This window comes from Halichoerus grypus, chromosome 5, assembly GCF_964656455.1.
Source record: "Halichoerus grypus chromosome 5, mHalGry1.hap1.1, whole genome shotgun sequence".
Lineage (NCBI taxonomy): Eukaryota > Metazoa > Chordata > Mammalia > Carnivora > Phocidae > Halichoerus > Halichoerus grypus.
In genome coordinates this window covers 73,533,882-73,559,868 of record NC_135716.1, presented here as the reverse complement: position 1 = coordinate 73,559,868, position 25,987 = coordinate 73,533,882, and the positions used below count along the sequence as shown (strand labels likewise).

Here is a 25,987-nt window from a genome sequence, read left to right as displayed (position 1 = left end):
TGTTATCTGTGGGCTTTTCATTATGTGGCCTTTATTATGTTGAGATAGTTTTTTTGTTTTCATTTTGTCCGAAGATATTTTCTAATTTCCCTTGTGATTTCTTCTTCAACAGATAGGTTGTTTAGGAGTGTACTGTTTCATTTCCACATATTTGTGAATTTTCCAATTTTCCCTCTATTATTGATTTCTACTTTTATTCCATTGTGGGCAGAAAAGATACTTGGCATAATTTTAATCTTTGTAAATTTTTTAAGACTTTTTTAGTGGTCTACCCCAGAAAATGGTCCATGTGCCTTTGGCAAAAATGGATATTCAGATATTATTGGGTGGAATACACTGTATATGTATGTTAGGTCCAATTGGCACAGATTGTTCCAAGTCCTCTGTTTCCTTACTGGTCTTCTTTCTGATTGTTTAGTATGTGATTAAAAAAAAAAATGTTAGGAAGTTAAAGAAAACACCAAAATACTTTAAGTAATCTATTCCAAATCAGGCCATGTCCACCATGTGTTAAATAATCTTCCTGTATCAAAATATGTATATTTGAATGTTTGAAGCAACTTTTTCTAGGGCTGTGATATTGGTTATATGGTATATGCACTATCCAATTATGGATTTGTGGATTGGCTTTTGCTTTCAGTAGCCACCATTCCATAGCCTGGAACAATGGAAGGGCAGAATGTGATTCTCCTCTCAATACACAGCCTGTATTCTGATAGAGGTTTTGAGGTTTCCCCACTCCCATGAAGGCATAAAATACAGGTTCCACTCAACTGATGATTTCTACTAGCCCACACAGCATCCTAAAAAAGCTTAGGAAAGTGGGTAATGCAGGAAAAAAACTCCTGAGTCAATCTGAGATCTCTACCACTTGGAGACCAAACAGATGCAGCTGAAGGGCTCACAATAGAAATCACACACCAGCCCCAAGTGCCCCACTTAGGCCTCTGTAAGAAGGAACACCTGCATGCCAGGCACACACAACAGGCCTGTCCTCCAATGCCTTGTCCTGTCACTACCCAGCAGTGGTAATGTCTTCGAGTCTTCTTGCTTTTTTTTTAGTGCCTTATCAAGAACCTTGACAAAGCCCTAGGATAGCCAACTCTCCATCTTTCCCCTTGCACAGAACACTGATTTTGTCAAAATCTCATCTTTTTTGCAAGGCAGAGATCACTTTATGTGCACATCAGTCCATTATCTAACCATTGATTGACATCCCCTTTCCCTACTAATAGCCGATAAAAGCTGGTCTCGTGCACAGTTTGATGCAGACTTTAGGTCCATCCTGCCCTTATTATGTGTCATTCCTGAAAAGAAAAGCACAAGGAGAACAGACCAACTGTGTATCTAAGCTGGCTTAGATTTTTGGCAGTTTATAATGGAAACAATAGTCTGTGAGCCCAGCCAGGACTGACCCCATGAAAACTGCAGTGGCTATGCTGGTTCACTATTTCTACAATATTCTACCAGGACAAGTATGACTTCTTTTTATCCAACAATTAAAAAGACTTAACCCATTATTTTTTTTTTCTTTTTTAATTAGCATCTTGGAAGCTCAGACATATATTTCCATGCTCTGATAGAATAATAATATTTGCGTAGGGTTGTGGCGTCCCTCTGTTTTATTTTCATTTTTCTCTATTAATCATTTACTTAGATATGTTTATTTTACAACTACCTGCTTCAAGTCCTTTTTTGTATATCAGTAGCCCCAAAGTGTACAGTTCCTTGTATTGTACTGATTGAAAAATCCTGAGACATCTATAACCCCAGAGTTTTTGTTGAGAACTTAGACTTACATTTCTCTTCATACAATGAAAATTGCCCCATCTGTGTTTTGGAAAGCTTAAAATAATTTATTCTGACCAATTTTAGAAGATTTGGAGAGAGCTTTGAATCTGGAGTTGGTCATTTCCATTTAAAAGTCTCTGTCTTGGGAAATTACTGTCTTCTACTGCTTGCTAGCATACAAAATCCTAGTTAAAAAACCTTTACACCTGGTGGTGGCATGCATTTAATTTACTTCTGTCCTATTAGGAACATGTCTGGGTCAGGGAAGGAACGTACATTGGAATCTTGATGATTTGTGTTTTAGAGAGTCTGTCCCTGTGGGCTACCTCAGCCCCAGGACACTAATAAATCGTCCCAGATCCAGGTCATTTGTATCTCTTTATTATAGTCAAGAAAAGCATCCAAGCAATACCTCAATTTAGAACATCTCCAAATTCAGTTCAGTTGAATTCGGTGCAATTTATCAAGTAATTATCAAGTACACTAGGCATCTTCTGAGTCTCTGGGAGTATAGCAATGAATAGAACTCGGTCCCTACTTTCATGGATTCCACAAAAAGAGAAAGGCTAATAATTGAAAATTAAAATCAAGGTGTACATAAGGTGGTAAGTAAGGGAACAAGAAGAGGAGCTTCCGGCCACCAGTGGAGAGGGGGCAGGATAACTTCCCAAAAAGGATGGGTCAGACATCACAGAGCGGTCAGGGAAACATGATGCAGGTCAAAAAAACAAAACAAAAAAAAGTTCAAGAGAGATGGAGATGAGTGTTCCAGGCACTAGCTGGGCACCTTCCTAGCCCAGTAAATGTCTATGAAATTGAACAAGTGAGCATGAAGGAATTTAAAAAGAAGCACGTGACAGCTACTGGCTAGAGGGTGACCATTACTGATTTACCTGGGTCTCTAAAAGGGCTTCCACGTTCAGGCTACAGACTGGTTTGAACTGGGGATTGGTATATCGACCTGATTTTGAAGTGATTCTGCATAAAAGCAACCTTCCATTTCTTTCAATGAAAGGAGGTGATAGAAAATAGTTTGAAAGCCACCTTCAATATACAAGCTTTGGGGGGTGGAGATGAAATAGCCCAATGTCTGTTCATACCATTTAACTCCATTTAGTCACACGTACCTATCAAACCAAATACAGACTGAGAAATGTTACCTTTTCCTTTGTCACCATTTGTTCACCATCTAAGACAACTTCAGAAGCACTGCCTCTCCCCTCTTCCCGCGTTGGTAAAGACCCTGCAGATTGCGGGGACACGACTAGGAGGCTTTCAGGAGACGCCGGGTCACGTGACACAGGTTCTCACCTGCTACTAGCGATCTTCGGAACCATTTACTACGTTGCTTTAAAAAGCTGATTTGTAGGAGCTGTAAGAGAGGGAAAACATCTTTTCTTTCTACCCTTCTGAATTTTTGGCTGGAGCCCCTGTAACCATAGATTAACAAGGGGAAAGCATGCATATTTATTTAATAAAAGTTTTAGGTGGTACACGAATCTCCCTGAAGAAATGGAGACCCAAAGAAACAATAAACTTGCGCATTTGTATTCTAGGTTTAATGGCGATGGGAAAGTCATGGGGAAATGGGACAGGGAGCCAGGAGGGAGGAGCTAGTGGTCTCTAGTAAACTGAGGGAAACTTAGCAAGGCCTGTTCCTTCAGATTCCTCTCGAGTCCACCCATCTTCAGAGATAAGGAGGCTCCGTTCCTCCAGGTAGAGGGAGGACACCTCTCACGTGAGGATCCAATGACCAGCTTCAGGGGAAGGTCAGAACATCCCTTCTGTATCTGCTGTTTCTCGAAGTCTTTCATCTTGAAATAAACAATATGTCCAGGTGTCATATTTTGGAGTAGTGTGTCCTAAACTGGTCAGAGCCAAAACTGAATGGTGAACTCATACTTCCAGGAATAATTCTTAAATTGAGGTAAATTTCTTTACCTCCCTTTTCTTCTTTTCTTTCTTTCTTTTTTTTTTTCTTTTTACTGATTCTGTGAGTCAGTCTCCATAATCCAGCAGTGATGTAGGTAATTTCAAGTAAATGTGTCTTCCTAAACATAATTTTGAGGTTCAAATATGCAGGAACTGAGGGAGCACCTCAGACTCTGACAGATCAGCTAAGAGGCAACTCCCTCTATTCTCAGGAGGAGGTGTTGTAAGGAACCTCGCCATCACCACATAAGGTACATATGAAACTAGTTTGTTTGAGCCATTGAGGGGGCTTACTTATTTCTAAAGTAAGATTATACCAGAAAAGGTGTTTCCATTGGTCTCAGCACCCTTGCACAGAGGAGCTGGAAGCCGATTATCACTCACACCTTTTTGAGGACTCGCAAAGTACCAGGCATTTTGTCATCTAAGACCCTTAGATGAGAAGGATCCTTGAAAGGTCTGACAGACTATCCTTTTGGGAAGTGAGGCCTCTCTCCTACCCACAAATGTATTAAAATGTTCACAATATTCCTCAGTAATCTTTACAGGTTACAAAACACTTTCAAGCATGCTAGCCACAGTCCTGGGAGCTAAGAGTTGAACATATTTACAGAAGCACCCACAAGCCACAGGCAGAATGGCACCACCCTCTGTGTCTTACAGGTGAGGGGGGGTGATGAGGGCTTTGGGGTGCTGGCAGGTCCCCTGGCCATGACAGATGTAGCAGGAAGGTAATGCTCAGGTGATGGGGAGCCACCAGGCAGGCTTCCCAGCCAGGAACCCAGGAACTGGGGCTTCTGGTGCAGGAATCCTTCAGGCGGCCTGGAGGAGGGGACACAGAGACCCAGACAAGAGAGAGGAAGGAAGGGTCTGGGTGGGTGAGACAGGAAATGAGGGAGATCCAGAGGGGGCTGAAAAGGTCCGGTTCTGGAAGAGTTTGCCTCCTCAATTTATCCTGTGAGGCAATAGGAAGCCTTGAAGGATTTTCAGCAGGAAAGACGATCAGATGTGCACTGTAGCCAGTTCACTTTACCCACAAAGTGAAAAAGCCACTGGAGCAGGGAACTGGAGACCAGGCCAGCTGGGAGGCCGTGCCTGATGGAGAGGGAGAGGTGGGGATGCAGGGGAGTGTCCCCAGAACTGCTGGGGCTCCCGGAAATAGAAGAGCCAGCTACTCCCTTCTCCAGGGCAATCTTCCTCATCTTATTAGATGCTCTCAGAGCCCTTCTTCGCCGTCATCTTTCCTGTCCCCAAAGCATGAGTGTCTCACAGAGGAGTGTGCCAATTGACACCTCCTTCCCCCAAGAGGAGACGAGAAAGGACTCAGGTCCCAGCGCAGGAGGAGGGATTGGGGGAGGGGGGTTGGGGAGGCAGAACCAGGATCCCTGGCTTTGTGCCATTTGTGAACCTTTGGGGATCCTCTCAGGGTGAGCTTCCTCTGAGCCAGTCCAACCGTAAGAACAGATAATGCTACAAATCCGTGTCCTTGGGGTATTGAGTCATTTTTTGTAAATCACCTAGAAAAGCATTTCGGGGCTTGAAAGCACAATTTATTGCTGCATTATTAAATGGTCCCAGCAGCAAGCCACGTCCTTTTTATTGACAGAGTAAAAATGTGGCAACCCAAAGGGCAAGACACTGGAAAATAGGGCAGAAGCTAGGGCGTCCCAGCCCCCACCCTTCAACACCCCCTCCCCACCACCACCACTACCACCTCCCAAATGGCCTCTTCCTGCTCTCCTCCAACCCTTCAGGCCAGGGAAACAATCAGAAGTTGGAGAGCCTTAGAGAAAGCTACATCCAGTAAAAAAAAAAAAAAAATTTTAAATTAAATTTTAAAAAAAAAGCAAGGTGTTTTTAAAGTACATCCATTTCTGCCGAAATTGAGGCATGAAGCCAGGAAAAATAAGTGATCGAAAGCAGGTAAATGAAGTGTGTGTTGCACTTCCCAAGGACCTCAACATGCTTTGGGGGCAACCATCTCCTCTCCCTCACTGTCTTCTTTTTTTTTTATGTTGTTAGTCACCATACATTACATCATTAGTTTTTGATGTGGTGATCCACGATTCATTGTTTGCGTATAACACCCAGTGCTCCATGCAGTACGTGCCCTCTTTAATACCCATCACCAGGCTAACCCATCCCCCCACCCCCTCCCCTCTAGAACCCTCAGTTTGTTTTTCAGAGTCCATAGTCTCTCATGGTTCATCTCCCCCTCTGATTCCCCCCTCTTCATTTTTCCCTTCCTTCTCCTAATGTCCTCCATGCTATTCCTTATGTTCCACAAATAAGTGAAACCATATGATAATTGACTTTCTCTGCTTGACTTATTGCACTTAGCATAATCTCCTCCGGTCTCCCTCACTGTCTTACTCTACCTGGCGGCCCCCTTCCCTGCCCTCCGCCCTGTCTCCACTGCCTCCCCTCCAGCCTTAGGAGGGACCCACCTGGTGCCCAGAGGTCCTAGGGTTCTGGGGGGCCTGTGCTTTAGGTGGAGCCATACCCTTCTTTAAGAATCCTCTTTTTGTGTATACAATTCAGGCAAACCCTGTGCATCAACACTGTTCCAGTGACCTGGCTTTCCCAAGACTGTGCCCGCAAAACCTGTCCTGGCCTCCTCCTTTTCTGTAAACCCTGAAACCGTTTCTTCTGCATCCCCTCCTTCCTTCCAACCAAGTGGCCTCTGCTTTAACGCCCTTTAATCCAAATAAAATGAAGTACATATTTCACCAAGGCAAATAATACCAATTATTTTTTTCTTCCTATTTTAAAGTGATTTTTAGAAATTGTATCCTATCAAAAAATTATTAATACCTGTAAAGAGAAAAAAAATGTTTCCTTACCTGTAGATTGGACCTCTTATCCTGTTCTTCCTCTGTTCTGTTATTCTGTTAAAGCCAACCTCCTCTGGTAAAAACTTCCTCTGAATCCAGGTACAGAAGAGCTCCTGGGCACAAGGAGGGGGGGATGGGTAGAAGGGAGCAAAATTAGGAGAAAAGCTAGGATTTGGAATGGCTAATTTTATTTATATAGCACATTTTCTGCTCACAAAATGCTTTGATGGACACTATTTCATTGATCCCTGCTCAAGCCTATGAAGAATAAGTAAAATCAAGTGACTTGTCCCGAGTCCCATGGCTGGCAGGTATAGTCTCCCACATCCTCACTGCTGTCTCCCTCAGATGTCTGGCAAAGCCTCCCACCCCTGCCTGGAGCTTGTCCCCCACTCTAGTTCACCTTGCACTTCAGGGACAGTACATACCCTTCCACGTACGTGCCTTTGCCTCCACGATGCGGTCCGGGTACAAGTCCTTAGGTCTGGTACACTCTGTCCACCGTCCTCCTGCCGGCTCCCCTCCAACCCCCTCACCACACCTGTAAGCTTTGGCATGTGCCTGCCCCTTCCTGGGCTGCTTCCCCTCCAGGACAGAGCCTCTGGGCACACTCTCCTCTCTTCTCCACACTTTGCTCGCCAGGTGGCAATCACGTGCTTGTGACTCTATGTCTGTCTCCCAACACTGATTTGCAGTTTCTCTAGGGCCTGCGTTGGTGTCCTCAGTGCCTCGCACTTTTTGTCACCATTTCCCATCTTCTGGGCCCCTTCCAAGTCCTCTGAGCACGAATAACTGTAAATGTGGGGGACTAGACAGTAGTCCCCATTAGAGTTAACACTTGATTATAAACCCCGGGGATTCAGACGGCCACTCTCCCATGGATGCCCTGAATCCCCGATCCCCCTAAGTAGGCCGGTAACTGTCAATACTGGTGATGCTAGCAGGTGATGTGTGGCATGTGGGCCATCAACTTCGCACGCATGGCAGACCACAAAGGCACCTTGGGAACATAAGGAAGGAGAAATAACTAAAAGATTCTGTTTCAGATGCTTCTGCTGGTGTGACTGGCTGACCAGGCCACATTCAGGAGCTGGCCTTTCCAGACCAGCCCAAAGGGTGAGCCACATGCCCTTTCATTTGCAAATGCTACCTGCTTTCCTTGAAAAGACAGAGAAGTGTTTGAGGTGTGGCATTTGTGCTTCTCATCAGATCACCCCAGGTGCAAAAGCTTGTTCATGCCCCAACTTCATCCTGTGCATTCAATACACTGAGACCAAGAGGTTTCCTATAGTTCTGTCTGTTCATTTGGTTGGTAGCTCACCCTGTAACCACCTAACAAAGCGTTCCCAAAGTTACCGGGTCTCATGATTGGCCCAAAATATTTCAAATGAATTTAAGGGAAAGGACTTTGAAGTCAGAAAAATGTGGATATAAATCTTAACTCTGCTACTTGTTAAAAAATGTGCCCTTGCGTTAGTGGAACGGTCAGGAGACAAAGGCCAGTGGGCCAAAGTCAACCCACTGCCTAGATTTTCATATGTTTAAGGATTGTCTATGGCTGTTTTCTTGCTACAGTGACAAAGCTGAATGCTGGTGACAGAGACCCTTGTGGCCCACAAAGCCCAAAATATTGACGATCTGGCCTTTCACCAGAAAACTTTGCCGTCCCCCCGGGGTAAGATTATTTCACCCCTAGGCCTCAGTTTCCCCATCTGTAAAATGGGCAAAATCACTTACATCAAAGAAGTGATGCTGTGAGAAATAAATAAAATAATAAATGCGACAAAGTCACACAGCAATGATTGATACATGCTGGGATTTTTTAATTATTATTTTAGTCTTGCTGTTGTCCAACCAGGTCCCTCTTTGATGGGTGGGAGAAGAACACAGCCTCTGTCTGTCTCTACCCCTGTTTCCCTCTCTATTTCTCTTCATTTTGCCCCATTTCACCCCCTACCCTAAGGGAGAAAAATTTAAAGAAAAAAATAGCATGGTGGTTAAAAAAATTTTAAAGGGATAGAAAATAAACTTAAAGAAAAATGCAATCCTATTGAATTTTACTCAGGTTACTTATTTTATGTCTTTTGAGTAGCAATTTCTATCATCATTTTATTTTCAGTATAAATTTAACCATGCAATTTGTAATATTGTACAGAGAATGGTGACTTCTTGCCTTCTCTTATTTACAGAATTTTTTTTCCTAGAGAAAGCATGAGTTGTTTTCAAAGTCCCCCACACAAAATGTTTGTCTTCTTGGGAAATTTTAATAAAAATCTAAAAATAATAAAATTTAAAATTATCAAGTGGATGGAGCTATGTGAAATCATCTGTGATTTTTTTTCCGATCAGAAGGAAATAACTTCCCACATTCGTTAAGACACTTTGCTTCTCTCAACAACTTTCTTCAACTATTTTCGTATTAAAACACTTTTTTTAATTTCAATTCAATGTTTCCCTTATCAACACCTTAGCAGCCTTACAATTTGCCTTGCAAAGAAGTTGAAATCCTCAGAATGGATTACGAGAAGTATGCATATCCCTACCAAAACTAAACATATTAAGCATTTAAATATTTTTAATCAGAACTATTACAAGGTTTAAAACAGAGATAAATGGTTTCAATGCAAGACTTAGAACATCCGAGACCCCGTGGAGCTTGTATTACTTACTTACCTTCCCCGCACTCACTGAAGATCAGAGCACAGAGGGCTTTCCATTTTTTTCAACTATTACATTCTTTCAGCCAGGTGAATTCGATATGAGTCCAGCCGAGAGGATTTACTGCTTTTATATCTGTAACTAAGACAAGTTCTAAGCATGCTGAAGAAATAGAAAACCACTCTGGTTCTGGATCTTCATTTTGTGAACTCCTACTCTTAGATCATATAATCCACTGAAATTGGGAACGTTTTTCCTCAGGTGAAAATGCAGGGAAACCAGGAGGGCTGTTTTAGTCCAGAAAATGTGAAGGAAAGAAAAGCATGATTTTCCTCCTAGGTGCTCATGCTTCTGATCTGTTTTGTAAAAAGAATCCAAAATGGGATTCTTGAGCCCGGGAACAAATATGGTTGCTGTGAGCCTGAAGGAGCAGGTGTGGTGGCAATCCTGTGGGAGTCAGCTGCCCGACTCGGGCTGTTCCAGGGTCATGTACATTTCGCCATGCTGTCATCCTGTGAGCTTAGACCGTGAGAGATTTGAGAACTCACTGCACTTGTTCATGCCTCACGTCCCTGTTGCAGATAGTCATACCCATCTCCTGTCATGGTGGACAGAGTTTGGAATCTGTGAATTTCGATGCCTGCCCTCCTCGGCAAGTTATTTACTCTTTGCGTCTCTGTTTCCCTGAGTTCAAAACAGTGCTTGCCTCAAAGTGTTATCGTGAACTTCAGATGCGACAAAAGATGTAGGTACCCAGCACATCACAGTGCACAAATCAAATCACAGTGCACAAATCAAGGGCCCAACAAATGCTTGCTCCTCTTTTATTTGTCTGTGATTATGAGCCTCAAATGCACTAAGGAATCCATAAAGTTTTTTGACTACAGGAAATCAATATTATATCGTCATCTAAAATTCAGTGTCTCGTTTGATTAGGGACTGTGCCTTTAGGAGAAAAAGTTATCGTGTTAGTGATGATAAGACAGTATGTGGTATGAATGGCTAAATGATCATCTCACCTGCAAAGCTGGGAAGGGTGGTGTTGTAAATCATCCGTTCCCAAACTACTGGTGAGGAAATACCTTGAATTTCCAACAAAAATGTTGAAATTGACAAGATGAAAAAAATGGGGTGAAAGGAAGGGTGAAATCAAGAGAGTGGGCAAATACACAATATGAGAGTGGCTACTTAGATGACAAATTCACTAATTTCAGAAACTGCTACACAAGAGAGTGACAGATGTCAGGGACAATGGTCAGCCGTAGGACACAGATCCAGCCCTTTCAGGTAGATATATCCATCATCAACCACACGAATATATAATGACAGCAGGTGTACCGGGGTGCAGAGTGAAGAACAAACGTGAGATGACAAGGATTTGGGTGACAACAAGTGACAGGATTTGGGTTGGAGGCTAGGAAAGACTTCCCTAAGGAATGAAGCTGAAACTGGCAACTGAAAGGTGAATAGGGATTCACTGGAGAGAAGTGGCTTTTCAAGAGGGAACCCAGCATTTCCTGTTTCTAGGAAGAAAATGAAGTCTTTTATTATTATTATTATTTAGATTTTATTTATTTATTTGAGAGAAAGAGACAGAGATAGTGAGAGACAGCCTGAGTGGGGAGGAGAGGGAGAGAAGAAGGCTCCCCGCTAAGCAGGGAGTCTGAAGCGGGGTTCAATCCCAGGACCCTGGGATCATGACCCAAGCTGAATGCAGACGCTTAGCTGACTGAGCCACCCAGGCGCCCAAAAATGCAGTCTTATTGAGCATGTGAGGAATGGAGACAAGGCAGTTTGAAGTGCAGAGAGGCAGGGACAAGATGAGACAAGAGAGGTCGGATGGCCTTGAGAGCTACTGGGCGAGGTTTTCCAAAAGGTGCTGGTAAAATACCAGTGATCAGCAAGTTAGTTTCTAGCAAAGCCCTTCTGTCTCAGTCAGTACAGGGAAAGAAACATTCAGGAAAGGGTAGATGCAGGAAGATTCAGATTGAAGGAGTAGATCCAAGGTGACATCCAGAGGCGTCTCCCTGCTGGCCGAAAGTCATCTTCCCTGATGATGGATTCTGATTCTGCAGGAAGGGTATATCCATTGTATCATTCCCTCTGTTTTGGTAGACGCTTGAAATTTTACATAATAATGAATGTTTTAAGTTAAAAATAAAAAAGCCCTTTCTTACCAGCGGCAGTTTGGTTATCAACGTGGGTCAGTGGCCAGGTGTTTTGCTAAGATTGTAGCAAATCTTGCAGGGGATTGGTTACAATCCCCTGGCCTCTTGCAGGGGAAGGGTTACAACTGCCCTCCCTCAGGAGGAGGAAAGAGACAGGCTCATTCTGTTTGTTGAAGAAGCAAAGAATTAAGAGTACTTGGTTCAATTCCCCAAACCTCCTACATCTGGGGAATTAGGCTATAAATCCTAGGAAGCATTCTCTGGGGATTTCCAAGAATTGTTTACACCCAGACCACAACAACACGACAGGAGTACAGACTTTATTTCTCAGTGTTTTGGCATTTGCAGCTCAGACTGAAATTGCAAAGAAGCGGAGGAGAGCAATGAAGAATTGTGCACATTTTTTGAATATCTCATTCTCTCTGTGGTTCCAGCTTTACATTTGGAATAGTCTTCCTCCCTCTCTATTTCTTCCTCTTTCTTGCTCTCTCCCTTCCTTTCTACCTTGCCTTCTCTCTCTCAAAGTGCCAATTCTTAACATGATGGCAGGCACCACACAAGGCACTAAAGGATAGGAAGGTAAACAAGGCAGGTACTCATCCTTACCTAAAGGTCCACTCTAGCAAGCAACATAATAATTAAATTTAAATTAAATAATTAACATTAGCATGAAATAAAGCACAAAATCAAACATAATTTTAGACCAGGATATGTGACCTGAAGGAAGAATACCGCATACCTTAAATGAAAACATGTTTGTAGAGAGAACAAATTTACACTTGGGGGCCAGAAGTAGCCCCCTCCTAGTCTAGAGGTCCCCAAATCAAAACAGTTTCTTGCATTATAATATTTCCAAGGGTCTTATATTCCATACCAGCCCCATTCCTTCCATTCTTTTGGAAAGGAAATGTTTAATGTGAGATAGTAGAGCTTTTGCCCACAACCTCCTCCCCTAGCCCCCATCAACCCTACTTTAAGCTGTTATTTTTTTTTTAGATTTTATTTATTTATTTGACAGAGAGAGAGATTGCGAGAGCAGGAACACAAGCAGGGGGAGTGGGAGAGGGAGAAGGAGGCTTCCCACTAAGCAGGGAGCCTGACATGGGGCTCGATCCCAGGACCCTGGGATCATGACCTGAGCCGAAGGCAGACACTTAATGACTGAGCCACCCAGGCGTCTCTCCAAGCTGTTATTTTATCCTAAATAAAATATAAAAATTTTCTACATCTGTCATTAAGATTGCATTTAAGGGACACCTGGGTGGCTCAGTCGGTTAAGTGTCTGCCTTCGGCTCAGGCCATGATCCCGGAGTTCCAGGATCGAGTCCCACATCGGGGAGAGAGCCTGCTTCTCCCTCTGCCTGCCACTCCCCCTGCTTGTGCTCTCTCTCTCTGACAAATAAATATATAAAATCTTTTTTAAAAAAGAGATTGCATTTAGATCCAACTTAGAGGAAGATTATAGGAAAGTAAGTTACTTGTAATAAAAAACAGAAGTTAGCAGTGATGAATCCTTTCAATGGGAGCTCTTTGAAAGCAAATCTGGATTTGGAGCAAAGCCATAGGATTCAGAGCAAGGACCAGAGACAAGCAGGTAGAACAGACCATTGACATTGAAATAAAGTAACTTCCTTTCTTATTTTGAATTTATTTTAGTTTTAGGAACAGTTGCAAGGTTACATTTGGGCAATACCAAACCTTAGTTCATTAATACAACTACTGTTTAAAAAATACAAACTGAGGGTTGCTGGAGTGGTGGGGGGTGAGAGGGATGGGGTGGCTGGATGATAGACACTGGGGAGGGTATGGGCTATGGTGAGCGCTGTGAATTGTGTAAGACTGCTGAATCACATACCTGTACCTCTGAAACAAATAATACATTATATGTCTAAAAAAAAAGAAAAAGAAGATAGTAGGAAGGGAAAAATGAAGGGGGGGAATCAGAGGGGGAGACGAACCATGAGAGACTATGGACTCTGAGAAACAAACTGAGGGTTCTAGAGGGGAGGGGGTGGGGGGATGGGTTAGCCTGGTGATGGGTATTAAAGAGGGCACTTATTGAATGGAGCACTTATACGCAAACAATGAATCATGGAACACTACATCAAAAACTAATGATGTAATGTATGGTGATTAACATAACATAATAAAATTAAATTTAAAAAATAATAATAATAATTCTACTCCATGTCATGTTTCCCCAAGAAATGGGGAAAAAGAGCGAAGAAGAACAGAGCAGAAGCAAAGCGGGGGAGAAGGACAAGTGACTGACAGAAGGAGAAGAAAGAGAAGGAAGAAAAGTACACAAAAGAGAAATGGAAACACCAGTAGGGCAAAAGACATCCATAAGAAGCAAGGAGAAAAGAGGGAAGAAAGTCAAAACTTTGTTGTTCACTTGGACAACGTGATACCGATTTCTATCAGTTCCCTTTGAAATGCTAATTAGCTGACTAGCTAGTATCAGACTCAAAACCCTCATTCTGAAAAAAAAATCTTTATTCAAATTGGAAAAGTATCTCAGTCTTCCTCTGAGGAACTAGTCTCTGAATTACTAAGCACTGTCTAACAATTCTCGGAAGCTAGAAGTAGCCCCCACCCCATCTAGAGGTTTTTAAAGAAAAATTCTTGGATCATATTTCCAAAGGGGTTACATCCTTTACCAAACCTTAACCAAATATATAGATATTCAACTCAAAATGATGGAATAAACTGTCCACTGACTTTATGGTCATTGAATTCTCTTATTCAAAGTCAGATCAATTGTTTGGGCTGTAGGGAGAAAACAAAAACACCTTCGGTCAGCTGGACTCAATTCAGTGGCGAGGGTTTACTGGAAGGAACAACTTCTCCTCTACCCTCTTGGTTCTGTGTCTGAGGGCCTGCAAATTAAATTGACAGATTAGCAAGACAAAATACAGATTTAATTACATATAGAATCACGTATGTAATCATGTGTGTAAATATGTAAATTATGTATGTAATTATGTATGTACACACAGGAGTTTCCAAAGAGATGTGACTCCAAGGAGGTCATTAGATTTTGGAGTTTATCTTAATAGGGGATAGGGAGGGGCAGAAGGACACTTCTGGGAGAACAAATGTCTTCTTAAAAGTGGGGAAGAAAGGGCATTTATGGAAAAACAAATGACTTTTGGAAAGATAAAGCACTTAAGAGAGTAGATGGGAGATATTATAGTTTTACGATTGTCTATTTGGGTGTGGTGCCAACTTCTCCTCTCCAAGATGATTCAAGTTGCTCCAGGGGAGGGCATTTATGACAGTTGAGTTCTTTTAAGATGCTCTGCTTTTAGGCAGACAAGAGAATCCAGGAACTCAAATGCCCTCAGCTCGAAATAATTTTTACGCCACAGTGGTTTATACTGGACCCCTTCAGGTGCAACGCACCCAAATGGCACAGATTGTAAACACTTGGATTTGGATGGCTTTGCAATCTGGTATTTCTCAGTCCGTCAAGCTGCCTACAAAATCATCTTCTTAGAACTGTGGCAGCCTACCCGGAAATTCATGTTCTCTCTCATTCCGAGAAGGGTATTACACTAACAACAGGGGGCGAAGAGGAAGAAGAATTGTCTTCCTTCCACGAGAAAGCAAACACTGTCATCTACAGCCAGATCGCTTCCAGGTATCCGATCGTGTGTACATGAAGCACACAGACAGCCTGCGGGTTCTCAGGGAAATAATCAGACACACAACTCTGCGGCCGGAGAAGTCTGGTGCAGGGATGGCTTCGCTGAGTGCTGAGGTGGACGAGATGGGTGGAGACGCAGGAGGAGTGCAGGCAATCTCTCAGGGAGAGGCCTCGAAGGGAGGAGGCCCAGGAGCAGCATCCCAACCAGTGCCAGTAGCTCAAGGATGAGCAGATAAACATGGAGAAACAAGAAACAAAGAATAGAAGGAAAAACGGAAAAGAGACAAATCTGAAATAAAGGAGAAGCGAGTCAGTCAAGTGAAGGGCGATTCTTGGAGTAAAAGGAGGCTTGTCACATGTTTGTAATCCCTGGGGAAGGAACTCCTGCTGAGGAAGAGCCGGGATACAGACACGGGATAACTGATAGGGTCTTCGATCCAGGAAGCGGGGTGGGGGGGGGGTGTTAGCTATGGAGTAGAAGGACAATTTTCATCAGAAACAAGCATGGTGAAAGAAAGAGGGAAGATAAATCACGTGACCTCTCCAAGGGAGACTTGGTTTCTTTTCTACAAAATGATATCATGGCACTAGATAAGCTCTGAGGTATTACCATCTATTTTAACATTTTAATAAATAATAGAATCGCATTGAGTCCTCTGTAGCTGTTTTGGGAGTTTTATTTTAGAGTGAAGTTTTGTAACTGATATGCTATTTATTATTTTGAAAGAAAATACTGATGGACACATTATATACTTCTTGGAACTACTGAAGGAATCTTTATATTTCAATATCTTAATGGTGTGTGTGTGGGGGGGGATATTGTTCAGTGTCACTTATGTAATATTCCAGCTTGGAATGTGTAACCTGAATATCAGACTATGAGGAAACAGACAAACCCAAAACAAAGAACATTCTTTTTTTTTTTTTTTTTTGGTACTGTACTCATCAAAAAAATGCCAATGTCAAAAAAGCAAAGAAAGTTGGTGGAAATATTCCTGATTAAAGGAAACTAAGTTGATAAGACAACAAAATGCAATATCTGATTCCAGACTCAATTCTGTACGACAGGGAAAAATCCTAAAATGGACATAAATTGGAATATTGATAGTGGATACCGTGGATTAGGAAAAAAGTATTGTATCAGTGTTAAATTGATTAAAGTTGATAAACTTACTGTGGTTATCTAAAAGAATACCTCTGTGCATAAGAAATAGACATTGATATATTTTAGGGTAGAGGGCCATTGTCTTAGTCTTTTGGGGCTGTTACAACAAAATACTACAGGCTGTGTAGTTTATAAACAGCAGAAATATACTGCTCACAGTTCTGGAACCTAGAAGGCTAAGATCAGGGTGCCAGCATGGTCTGGTGAGAGCTCTCTTCTGTGTTGAAGACCTTCTCATTGTATTGTATCTCATTATGGCAGAAGGGGCTTAGGGAGTTCTATGGGCCTCTTTTATAAGTCACTAATCCCATTCATAATTTAAGAACCTCCCGAAGTCCCCTCCTACTAATACCATCATCTTTAAGGGTTAGGATTTCAACATATGAATTGAGGGGGACACAAACATTCAGACCATAGCAGCCATGATGTATGCAATTTACTCTCAAATGGTTGGGAGAGAAAAAAGGTGGGGGGAGTGATAAAGCAAGGGAGGCCAAATGATAATCTGGGCAAAGATTATATAGGTGTTCAATGCACTATTTTTATTTTTGCAATTCTTCTGTTAAATTTGAAATTATTTTCAAACAAAAAGTGAAAATATACATTGTTAGCTAAAATAGTACTTAGAGTTCTCTGTGCCAGCCCCAGAAGTTCCAGAAAATTCTACTTTAATAATAATGCAGTGCCTTACTGAAGGAATCTTTCTTGAAACAACTGAGCTGATACTATCTGTGTAAAAAAGCAAAAAATTAAGCATTTCATGATAATGTGAATTTGTAATAATAACTCTTAAGACTGCCCCACATTTTCTGTTCAGGCATATATTTGTCTTATAAAAATTAATTGCTAAACAGAAGGGGGGAAAAATCAAATGAACCAGGGAAATTCTAATTGTTGCTAAAGCAAAGAATTCATAAAAGGAGTGGTCATCAATGGACATGAAATTTGCCTTGGCTATAGGCAAAAAATCAACTTTGTAAATCGTAAGATACACAGAAGGCAAAGCTGATAGAAAATCTTCCTTTTTCTACTGCCAGAATATTGTCTTACCAAGTTCCTGAAGTGTCCGGAGCAGGCTGAATTATTCTTTTAGGATATGCAATAAAAGGGGTGCCGATTACAGGGGAATTTGGACTAAGCCAATTTTCCAATTCTTTTAAATGCGACAACAGATGATCTTATGATGCTGTGTATGTAAGGTTTGGTTTTTGTTTTTTACTATTAGTCACTGCTTTGAAAAACAGCCTTTAATAAGATCTGCCTGTGAAAACTGGTACCCTCATGGTTCTGACTGCCTTTCACGCTTTGTCCACCTGACCAGCAATGCAGCCATCTTCCTGAAGGTGGCGCTGTGCGTGAGCACTGTCCCCATGGCGCGGGGATGTGGAAAGGGAGGGGCTTTTCCGTGCTGCCTCCGCGCTAGGGCGCAGCATACACACACAAGGAGGACACGGTCTACTCCAGAACAATCCATACCATGGCGGATGGTACAGATAAAGAATGAGGTCATGAGCAGCTCCTATGCCACTCAAAGGTGTTGGGACTAAAATGGCACAAACTTTTGTTCTTATGTTCTAAACTGAAAATAAGGGTGTCGTTCTGAGTCATTATTCCATGACCTTTTATTTGTCATTGTCTCACCTTCTTGTTTTTTCTAATTTTTCTTCCTACCCTCTCTTTTCACTTCCAAATTTGCTTTACAATTGATGTCGGTCTTTTCCCCCCCATAGAAATTATATTATCATTAAATAGAGAAAAAAAGAAACAAAACAAATGAACAACAAAAAAAGAAAAAAAAATTAAAAACACAAGAAAAAGAAAAGAACTTATATTATCAAAAACTCCTTTGTGTACTGGTCTCTAACTGACCTAAAATATTGCCATAACTGCCAGAGAGTTATGGGAACGGAAGATTTTTGCGCTAGCCAGAAAAAAAGCTGAAGATCCAGAGTAAGATGTGGGCGTTCTGTTAGCTTGAGAGAGAAGCTAGAGGCAGGACACCCTGCTAGAGAAGTGGCCATTGGAAAATATTTTCTCGTCAATATTGTCTTTTGGAGTTCACCTTACTCAAGGAGAATGTGCAAGAAATAATTGTTGAGGTTGACTGTTTTTTCCATCAATTAGCATGCCTCATTCCCACAAGAGTCATTTTTTTTCCAATTCATTTTTCAAGGATCATAGACAACAGATTTTCTCTGTCAAAATATAAAAGCACAGTACCAGTTCCTCACAAGTTCTTGGCCATCCTTCCTCTACTTTTTCCATTCTAGTCCAAAAACTAGAATGTGGCCTGGTTATGATGAGTATCTGTGGAGAAAAACCAGCTGGACTTTAAAACACAAAACCTATTCTTAGTCTTGATAAGTCTTGTTGCAGCTTGTTGGGTAGTATGCAAATTGACTAACGTTCCCGTGGCAACGTGAATTCCCCACATGAGTTCTTTCCCAAAGGAGGCCAGTGTGTTTTCAGGTGAGCCCTGTCCATGTCTGGACCATACAGGTGATGCTTCAGACACCACAGATGGAACAAAAGTGGAAGGAAATAATACGAGTTCCTTTAAAAACTTGCAAACAAACTTTTAGAGAACTTAATAACCAAGTGGGGTTCATAAAATAAGAGAAATGGTTGAGAGGTGATTTCTGTACAATCTTCCCTCTACAAAGGAGTAAGCGGTGAGTGACAGTGAACAGACAGGTCTTCTAAGGGAAAGGCAGTACGGAACAGACAAAAGCTGTAGGAAGAATTATGTTCAGATTAGAGTAGGACAAACTGCATCCCAGGTAAGACAAGAAACATTGCCAAGGAGGTTTTATGGCCTCTTTTTTCTTATTTGTAAGAAAGAGTAAACTTTCTTTTGTGAACGAAGTGCATTTATTCTTGTTTAGAAGCAGAAAGGTAAACCAGCTAGCCCCTCACATTTCCGATGATTATTCATCCCTTTCATCCAGAGAATCTCAAAGCTGCCAGGAACCTTGGAGATCATCCACTTCGTAAATGAGGACGCCAGTTTAAACGACTGTCCAAAGTCATGCAGAGTTGACACAGCAACCCAGTCTTTGGACCATAGTTATTTTCCCACCCCACAAAACCACCTCCTTAGTTTATCTATTTCCACCATATACATGGGAAAGTTCACCCCCCCCACCTGCTTTCCCAATCCCACTCCCCACGTGTTTTGAGCAGCATTCCCATCGAACGTCATGACTTCTCCATATGGTTGGGTCCACAGAGGACAGACACTAGGAGCCCCATCTGAGTGGTTAGCCCAGCTAAAACTCTAAGAAATGAAGGGCTTAGCAGAGGTCACAGCTAGCCTGTCCCAAGGCTCCAGCACCACATGATTTACTTTCAGGGGACAGCACTGCATCTCACTTTTGACAGAATGTCTTCCTTTTTGCCTTTGTAGGTTTCACAGCGGCAGCCTCCCTCGTGTCCTTGGCTTGGGCCTTGGCCTCCTACCAGAAGGCCCTCCGGGACTCTCGAGACGACAAGAAGCCCATCAGCTACATGGCCGTTGTCATCCAGTTCTGCTGGCACTTCTTTACCATTGCCGCCAGAGTCATCACCTTCGCCCTCTTTGCCTCGGTTTTCCAGCTGTACTTTGGGATCTTCATCGTCCTCCACTGGTGCATCATGACCTTCTGGATCGTCCACTGTGAGACAGAATTCTGCATCACCAAATGGGAAGAGATTGTGTTCGACATGGTGGTGGGGATCATCTACATCTTCAGCTGGTTCAACGTCAAGGAAGGCAGGACACGCTGCAGGCTCTTCATTTACTATTTTGTGATCCTGTTGGAAAATACAGCCTTGAGTGCCCTCTGGTACCTCTACAAGGCTCCCCAGATTGCAGATGCGTTTGCCATCCCAGCGCTGTGTGTGGTGTTCAGCAGCTTTTTAACTGGCGTCGTTTTTATGCTGATGTATTATGCCTTCTTTCACCCCAACGGACCCCGATTCGGGCAGTCACCAAGTTGTGCTTGTGAGGACCCAGTCGCTGCCTTCACTCTGCCTCCAGAAGTGGCCACAAGCACGCTCCGGTCCATCTCCAACAACCGCAGTGTCGCCAGCGACCGCGACCAGAAATTTGCTGAGCGCGATGGGTGCGTACCTGTCTTTCAGGTGAGGCCCACCGCCCCATCCACCCCATCCTCTCGCCCACCACGGATTGAAGAATCTGTCATTAAAATTGACCTGTTCAGGAATAGGTACCCAGCGTGGGAGAGACATGTTTTGGACCGAAGCCTGCGAAAGGCCATTTTAGCCTTTGAATGTTCCCCGTCTCCTCCAAGGCTGCAGTACAAAGATGATGCCCTTATTCAGGAGCGGTTGGAGTATGAAACCACTTTATAAAATAGAAGGCCTCGGAGGAGCCACAACCTCCAGGTGAAGGGGTGAGAGCAGGGCCGTGGCAATAATGAAACTCTGTCCTAGAGCAGGGCAACGGGCTGTAACGCGCTTCGTCTGACCCTCCATCAGCTGACTGCCTGCTGCTGGTCTCCTTTCAGAACAGCGGCTGAAGGGAACGAACCGAACCATGCCAGCTCAGGAGGACTCCTTGTTGCTACCAGCCCCTCCTGCCCACTTTCAGCGTGTCCACCAGAGGGTCCTATGAGCACGGAAAAGGTTGCCTCCAATCAATAGGGTGTTTTGATGGAGTTAACTGATCTTTGCATAAAAATATATTCAGTCACACGCACACACACATGCACACACAGGCTTACACACATGGCACCAGTCCTCTGTCAAAATAGCTTAGGTGATTTTTTTTTTCTCGATGCAAAGCTCTGATTCTGAATATAAAACAGAGAGAGAGAGAATATATCCCTCAAGACTCCAGAAAAAAATAGTACTGACTTAGAAAAGAATTTCATAGACCATTCTCATTTGGAAACCACTACCATGCGTGCAAATCCTATCCCATGGACAGCAAACTCAACTGTTGTTTACATGTGTATTCGAATGGATGGAATGGTTCATTTTCAACACATTTCAGGATTTGTTTTTTATTTTAAATTTTCAGTTGAGAACATCCTTTCCGACAGAAATCCTATGCAGCACATGTATGGCTTTCGACAAGACCAAGGAGCTCGATGATTTCATGACGTAAATTAAATGATAATCATGATTCAGTATTCAGTTGCAAAAATTTAATAAGTACATGAAGAGGAAGCGGGGAAACAAGGCAAAAACGAGCATCTGATTTCCCGGCCTGCTGCAGCTCACACCGGCAGGGAGGTGCAGAGCGGCAGGAGAGGAGCGTGCTGAACTGGATGTTTCGAGATGCAGAAAAGCGTGGCTCTGTGTGAGGACTCCAGAGCACGCCACGCCACACCTTCGTAGTGCCAAACACCGTCCAACCACAGGACTGACGTGGAAGTCCCAAACACCCGAAAACCAGTGGCGCGAGCCCCCCAAACGTGGACGTGAGAGCGCACCATCAAGCTCCCCACTGTGTACAGACTCCCCCCCCCCAATCCAAGGTCAAAGTGATGTGTCTTTTAGAGGCTTTGGGACACTTTTTAGTAAGTATGAGCAGACAGTGCAGTGAATATGCTATGAAAAAACCCTTCCAAACTGATTGAGGGCTTATCACTAGATCCAGCTAAGATTTGCATTTGAATCATTTGTAAAGTCACACTCTTACGACAAACTTCTGGGTTTTAAATACCTCCGTACAGCAAGTAAACGTTCCCTGCTTTTGTTCCCAGTGTCCTCGGTCATGGTGCTTTTTGTTGCATTAAAAGTGCCGGTCAAACTTTGATAGTATTTTTTTATAGTTGGTGCAGAGTGGAATAACTCATGGATTATTTCAATATTTTTGTAATAAAAAATATAGGGTATACATATAGGCATCATCACTTTTTTTATAGACCTGGAATCGTTTAAAATACTTTAAGCATCATAATTACTTGGGATGTCAGAAACTGGTCCACAAATTCCGTCAGCCTGCCTCAGCAGATTGAGAACGCTTGTCTCTTGCAAGATCACCCAACTTTGCATGTTGGTGCCCCCAGGAACCTGGCCAGGGGTGCTCTCAGAGTATCAGGTGACAAGAGAATCAGCTTAACTAGAAAGGGCTTGTCAAGCAAGACTGGCCAGTGTTTCCCAGGATGTGAAAGCTGTAAATGATTACTTTCATCCATCCATTATCACAAGCCTTACCACAGTGGAAGATGTCTTAAACTTCCTTCCCTGGTTTTATATTAACCCAACTTATATATTAAATATTAGTCAAGTCACTAAAAAAAAAAAAAAAAACGAGAGAGAGAGAAGAGAAAAAGTCCGTTTAGCTTAATTATTTGGTTATTTGGACTGTACAATCCACTTAAAATAGTCCAGTTCAATTGCCACCGCCTGTAGTGGGTGTGTCACGCACCACATCCACAGGAAATGGCAGAGGGCTCAGCCTATGACTTCCTTTGGTACAAAGCCCCAGAGCGATATTTTAAAAATAGATGATTTTTTATCAGTAGACATACTTTCCTAGTACTCCATGATTTGATCCTCCAAGCAAGATTTCCACTAAAAAATAATAACATTTTGTTCGGATGTGAAAAGATTACCTAGTCGCCAGTAAAGGCCCAGGAAGACGCTCTTCTTGTCAGCAATTGGTGAAAACAATGCCACCCCCACTATAGAAGGAAAAAAAATGATTATATTGGCAAAAATTCTTCACTTTTGTGCAGTTATTAGCTTCCTTATTTCCAAGAAAACTTTTAATTGATGATCTTTGGAAATTGAATGGCTCAGTTGAACTATACCTTTGATTCCATGAGTAAATACCAGATTACAGGTAGAGTGGTCAATCAACACAAACTCAGCAGGCCCCACCACGCCTCAATCATGTAAGTCCTGAGTTATTTCTCAATTTGATCCCTCATTTAACATGTGAAGAGTCAAAATGAGTGCCGTGTGAATAAACAGTAATGTACTATGCTTTGTCTTGGAGGTAAGAATACAGTTAGGAGGGTGTAAGATGTTTGCATTTCTCAGTGATTTCCCAAATACTGTAAATACTCTGTTATCCAACACACTTGGAAGACTGTGATGTTTCAGTTAGTCAAAAATTCTTGCTAAGGAAATGACAGCTCCACCATAAATTTTTCTAAACTTTCTCAAGATTACAAGAACCAAAAAAATTTACTTCCGAGGAAAATCATGACCTAATCTTCTTTCCATGATTCAGAAAAACACTGCACTGCCCTCAGATGGTGTGGTGATGAGAACCGTTATTAGTTTCCAGATACACAGATAACAGAGAGTTTAAAGTATTAGGATTTAAAGAGACATTGTCAATGTACAAAGGAACAAAGTTTGATTTTTGTCTTTGTATTTTAGTTCTTCCTGAGATTTCATTTTCAATCTGCCATGAAACCCTCCACAGACAGTAACCGGAGAATCCAAAAAGAACGTGCTATGGTTAGCATACAGATTGGAAATGCTGGATTCTTCCTCTGTGAGACCCAACTTCCTGTGTCTGAGTCTACTTGGATTCTCTGCGGGGAGAGGGGGTCCTGGTCTTAGCACTCACTTTTTTGCATAGGACCATAAAATTTTCTAAGAGAAAATGTTAAGCATTTTTTTCACTTTCAAATTAGCATTTTAAAATGAAACTGTATTTAAGATTAAAGAACATACATATCTTAACCATACTGAGATTTTTAAGCATTTGTGTGGAGGAAAAAAAAAATTTTTCCATGTTAAGTCAAAGTTTGGTTCCCCCATAATGACTATGTCCTTTAAATTCTCTTGGCCATTAACATTGACCTACTTAACTATGTGCTGTCTCGTTCATAACACTGACTTTGCAGACACTCAGTTACTATCCACTTATGATAATGCCGTGAACCCAACAAACGAAATAAATTCTCTTACTTACTTGGCAAGAACATGCAATTCGAGTATTACCACAATATAAAATACAAAGATAACCCGAACATAAAAGTATAATGACATATGTATGCTTAATTCCCAAATGCCCAATTTATTTTGCTTTAGGAGTAAATGAAGTGATAGCACTGACCAATTAAAAGTGAATGGGAATCACTGAAATCTCAATGACTGCATTTTAAGGTATCATAACATGTATATATGTTATATATGTATATATATAACACACATGTATGTTTTACATACACACACACACACACACAACTAAAGGAACAGAGATGGAAAAGATGAAGTATATACTGCCCTTTCATGCATATCACCTGGTGTGTTACCAACACATGAACTTTTCGTGGAAAAGCGTTTTCCTCTTCTTTTGCAGCCCAAGCTTACGGTCCCTGTCTATAAGACATCCACATTCTTGTAATGTGGGAAATGCCTAAATGCAACTTAGCACTTTGAGCTTAAATAAGCTGTATCACTCCAAAAAGATTTCGTCTTTTAAGCAGCTGAATGGTGTTTTGAATCATTTCAAAGTTTCTTTCTCCCAGCAGGTTGAATTGAGCAAAGAAAAACTCTCGTGTCCTTACCAGGATTGTGTAAGGCTACACGTTTGCCTTTAAATGTACCAAATGCCATTGAGTGGAACAAGTTCTCCCACAATGTTTAGACAAGGATCCACTTTTTTTCTAATGAACCATTTTCTAGACTAAATATATGCTCCCCTGCATTTGCATACATCTTTGCCATTAGCCATTACTGTTTCTATATAAAGCTTGGATGAGATGCCTGCATTTTTATGTTTCTAAGGAGAATTCCTTAAAGCCTTTTTAAAAATAGCTCAGACTGTCTTTCAGAAATATAGCTCAGAGGATGCTTGCAGTGCATGGTGAAAACATAGCCGATCTGAGGTGGTTGTTTCTATAAATTCAGTGATGGATGCAGATCAACTCATGTTCATTTATCTTCAACAGTCCAGTGTCACTTTTGAAAACAATCAAAATGATTGCTTCTGCCAGCTTATAACTCATAACACCCTTCTTCCCCTTCTGAAGCTGGGGCATTTCAACATGGCTGAGGAAGGGCCATTTCCCTCTACCGCCCACTCACCCCCCCGCACCCTACCTCCATTTCCAAGTCTCTGGCCCTGACCTGTCTCAAGCTGTGAAGTGATCTCAGCAGCTGGGTTGCATCTCCCCTGCTCACTCAGGCAGGCTGCACTGTCCACTGCAGTATGCGGTCCAGTTGCTATCCTAGAAATGGGCACACAGAAAGACTCAATCTGTGCCTGCGATCAATAGTTTCAACAGTAGGATTACTCATTCAACAGTAAAACTCCGCGGAATGTGGGTGGAATTGTATAAAAACACAATGAGCCATTTAATTTTGTTAATTGTAGCAATTAGGCTAGCTCGAACACAGCCTGCGCTCACAGCAGAAAGCCAAGTGGAAGAAATGGCAAACAGCCATTTGCCCACAGAAATGAGGGGTTCAGAAACTCTCCCTTGAGTGTTTAAGGCATAATGTTGTTTGATCATCCATCTGAAGCTCTTTCTCTAGATTCCATAAGAAAAGAAATCAGACCCTTGTTATATTGCATGCAGTGATCTAATCCCGAAATGTAAAACTCCAGTCAACCTTTTGTGGGGCTATGTTCTGTTCAATAAGGTATGGTTTCATGTCCCTGAAATGCCTAGTTGTTTTGCTAAAATATTTTACTCATAAATAGTATGCTGACATAATATGTCAGAAATACTGGCAAACTCAAATTTTTGCTTTGGTTATTTCTTTACCCTTAGATTTTCTTGCAGTTCAGTTCCCCATATTGATGGTGACTTACCATGACTAGGAACATATGTGCCCAGTGCTGGGCTACAGAGCTTTACCTGTGTGATCTCAT

General features: G+C 42.2%; 1 protein-coding gene across 2 annotated transcripts in view; it reads left to right on the top strand.

The window, feature by feature from the left end:
* The window catches only part of XKR4 (XK related 4), a 433,474-nt gene that overhangs the window by 397,646 nt on the left and 9,841 nt on the right, over positions 1-25,987 (top strand). Inside the window, exon 3 of one of the 2 annotated variants that reach the window (XR_004919870.2) lies at positions 19,604-21,722. Coding sequence is in view for 1 of the 2 variants with exons in the window: in XM_036100276.2 (XP_035956169.1) it covers positions 19,604-20,550 (947 nt within the window). In the remaining variant the exon portion in view is untranslated. Of the gene's footprint in view, positions 1-19,603; positions 22,481-25,987 lie in introns of those variants that run through there. The other variant, XM_036100276.2, reaches the window with a different exon arrangement.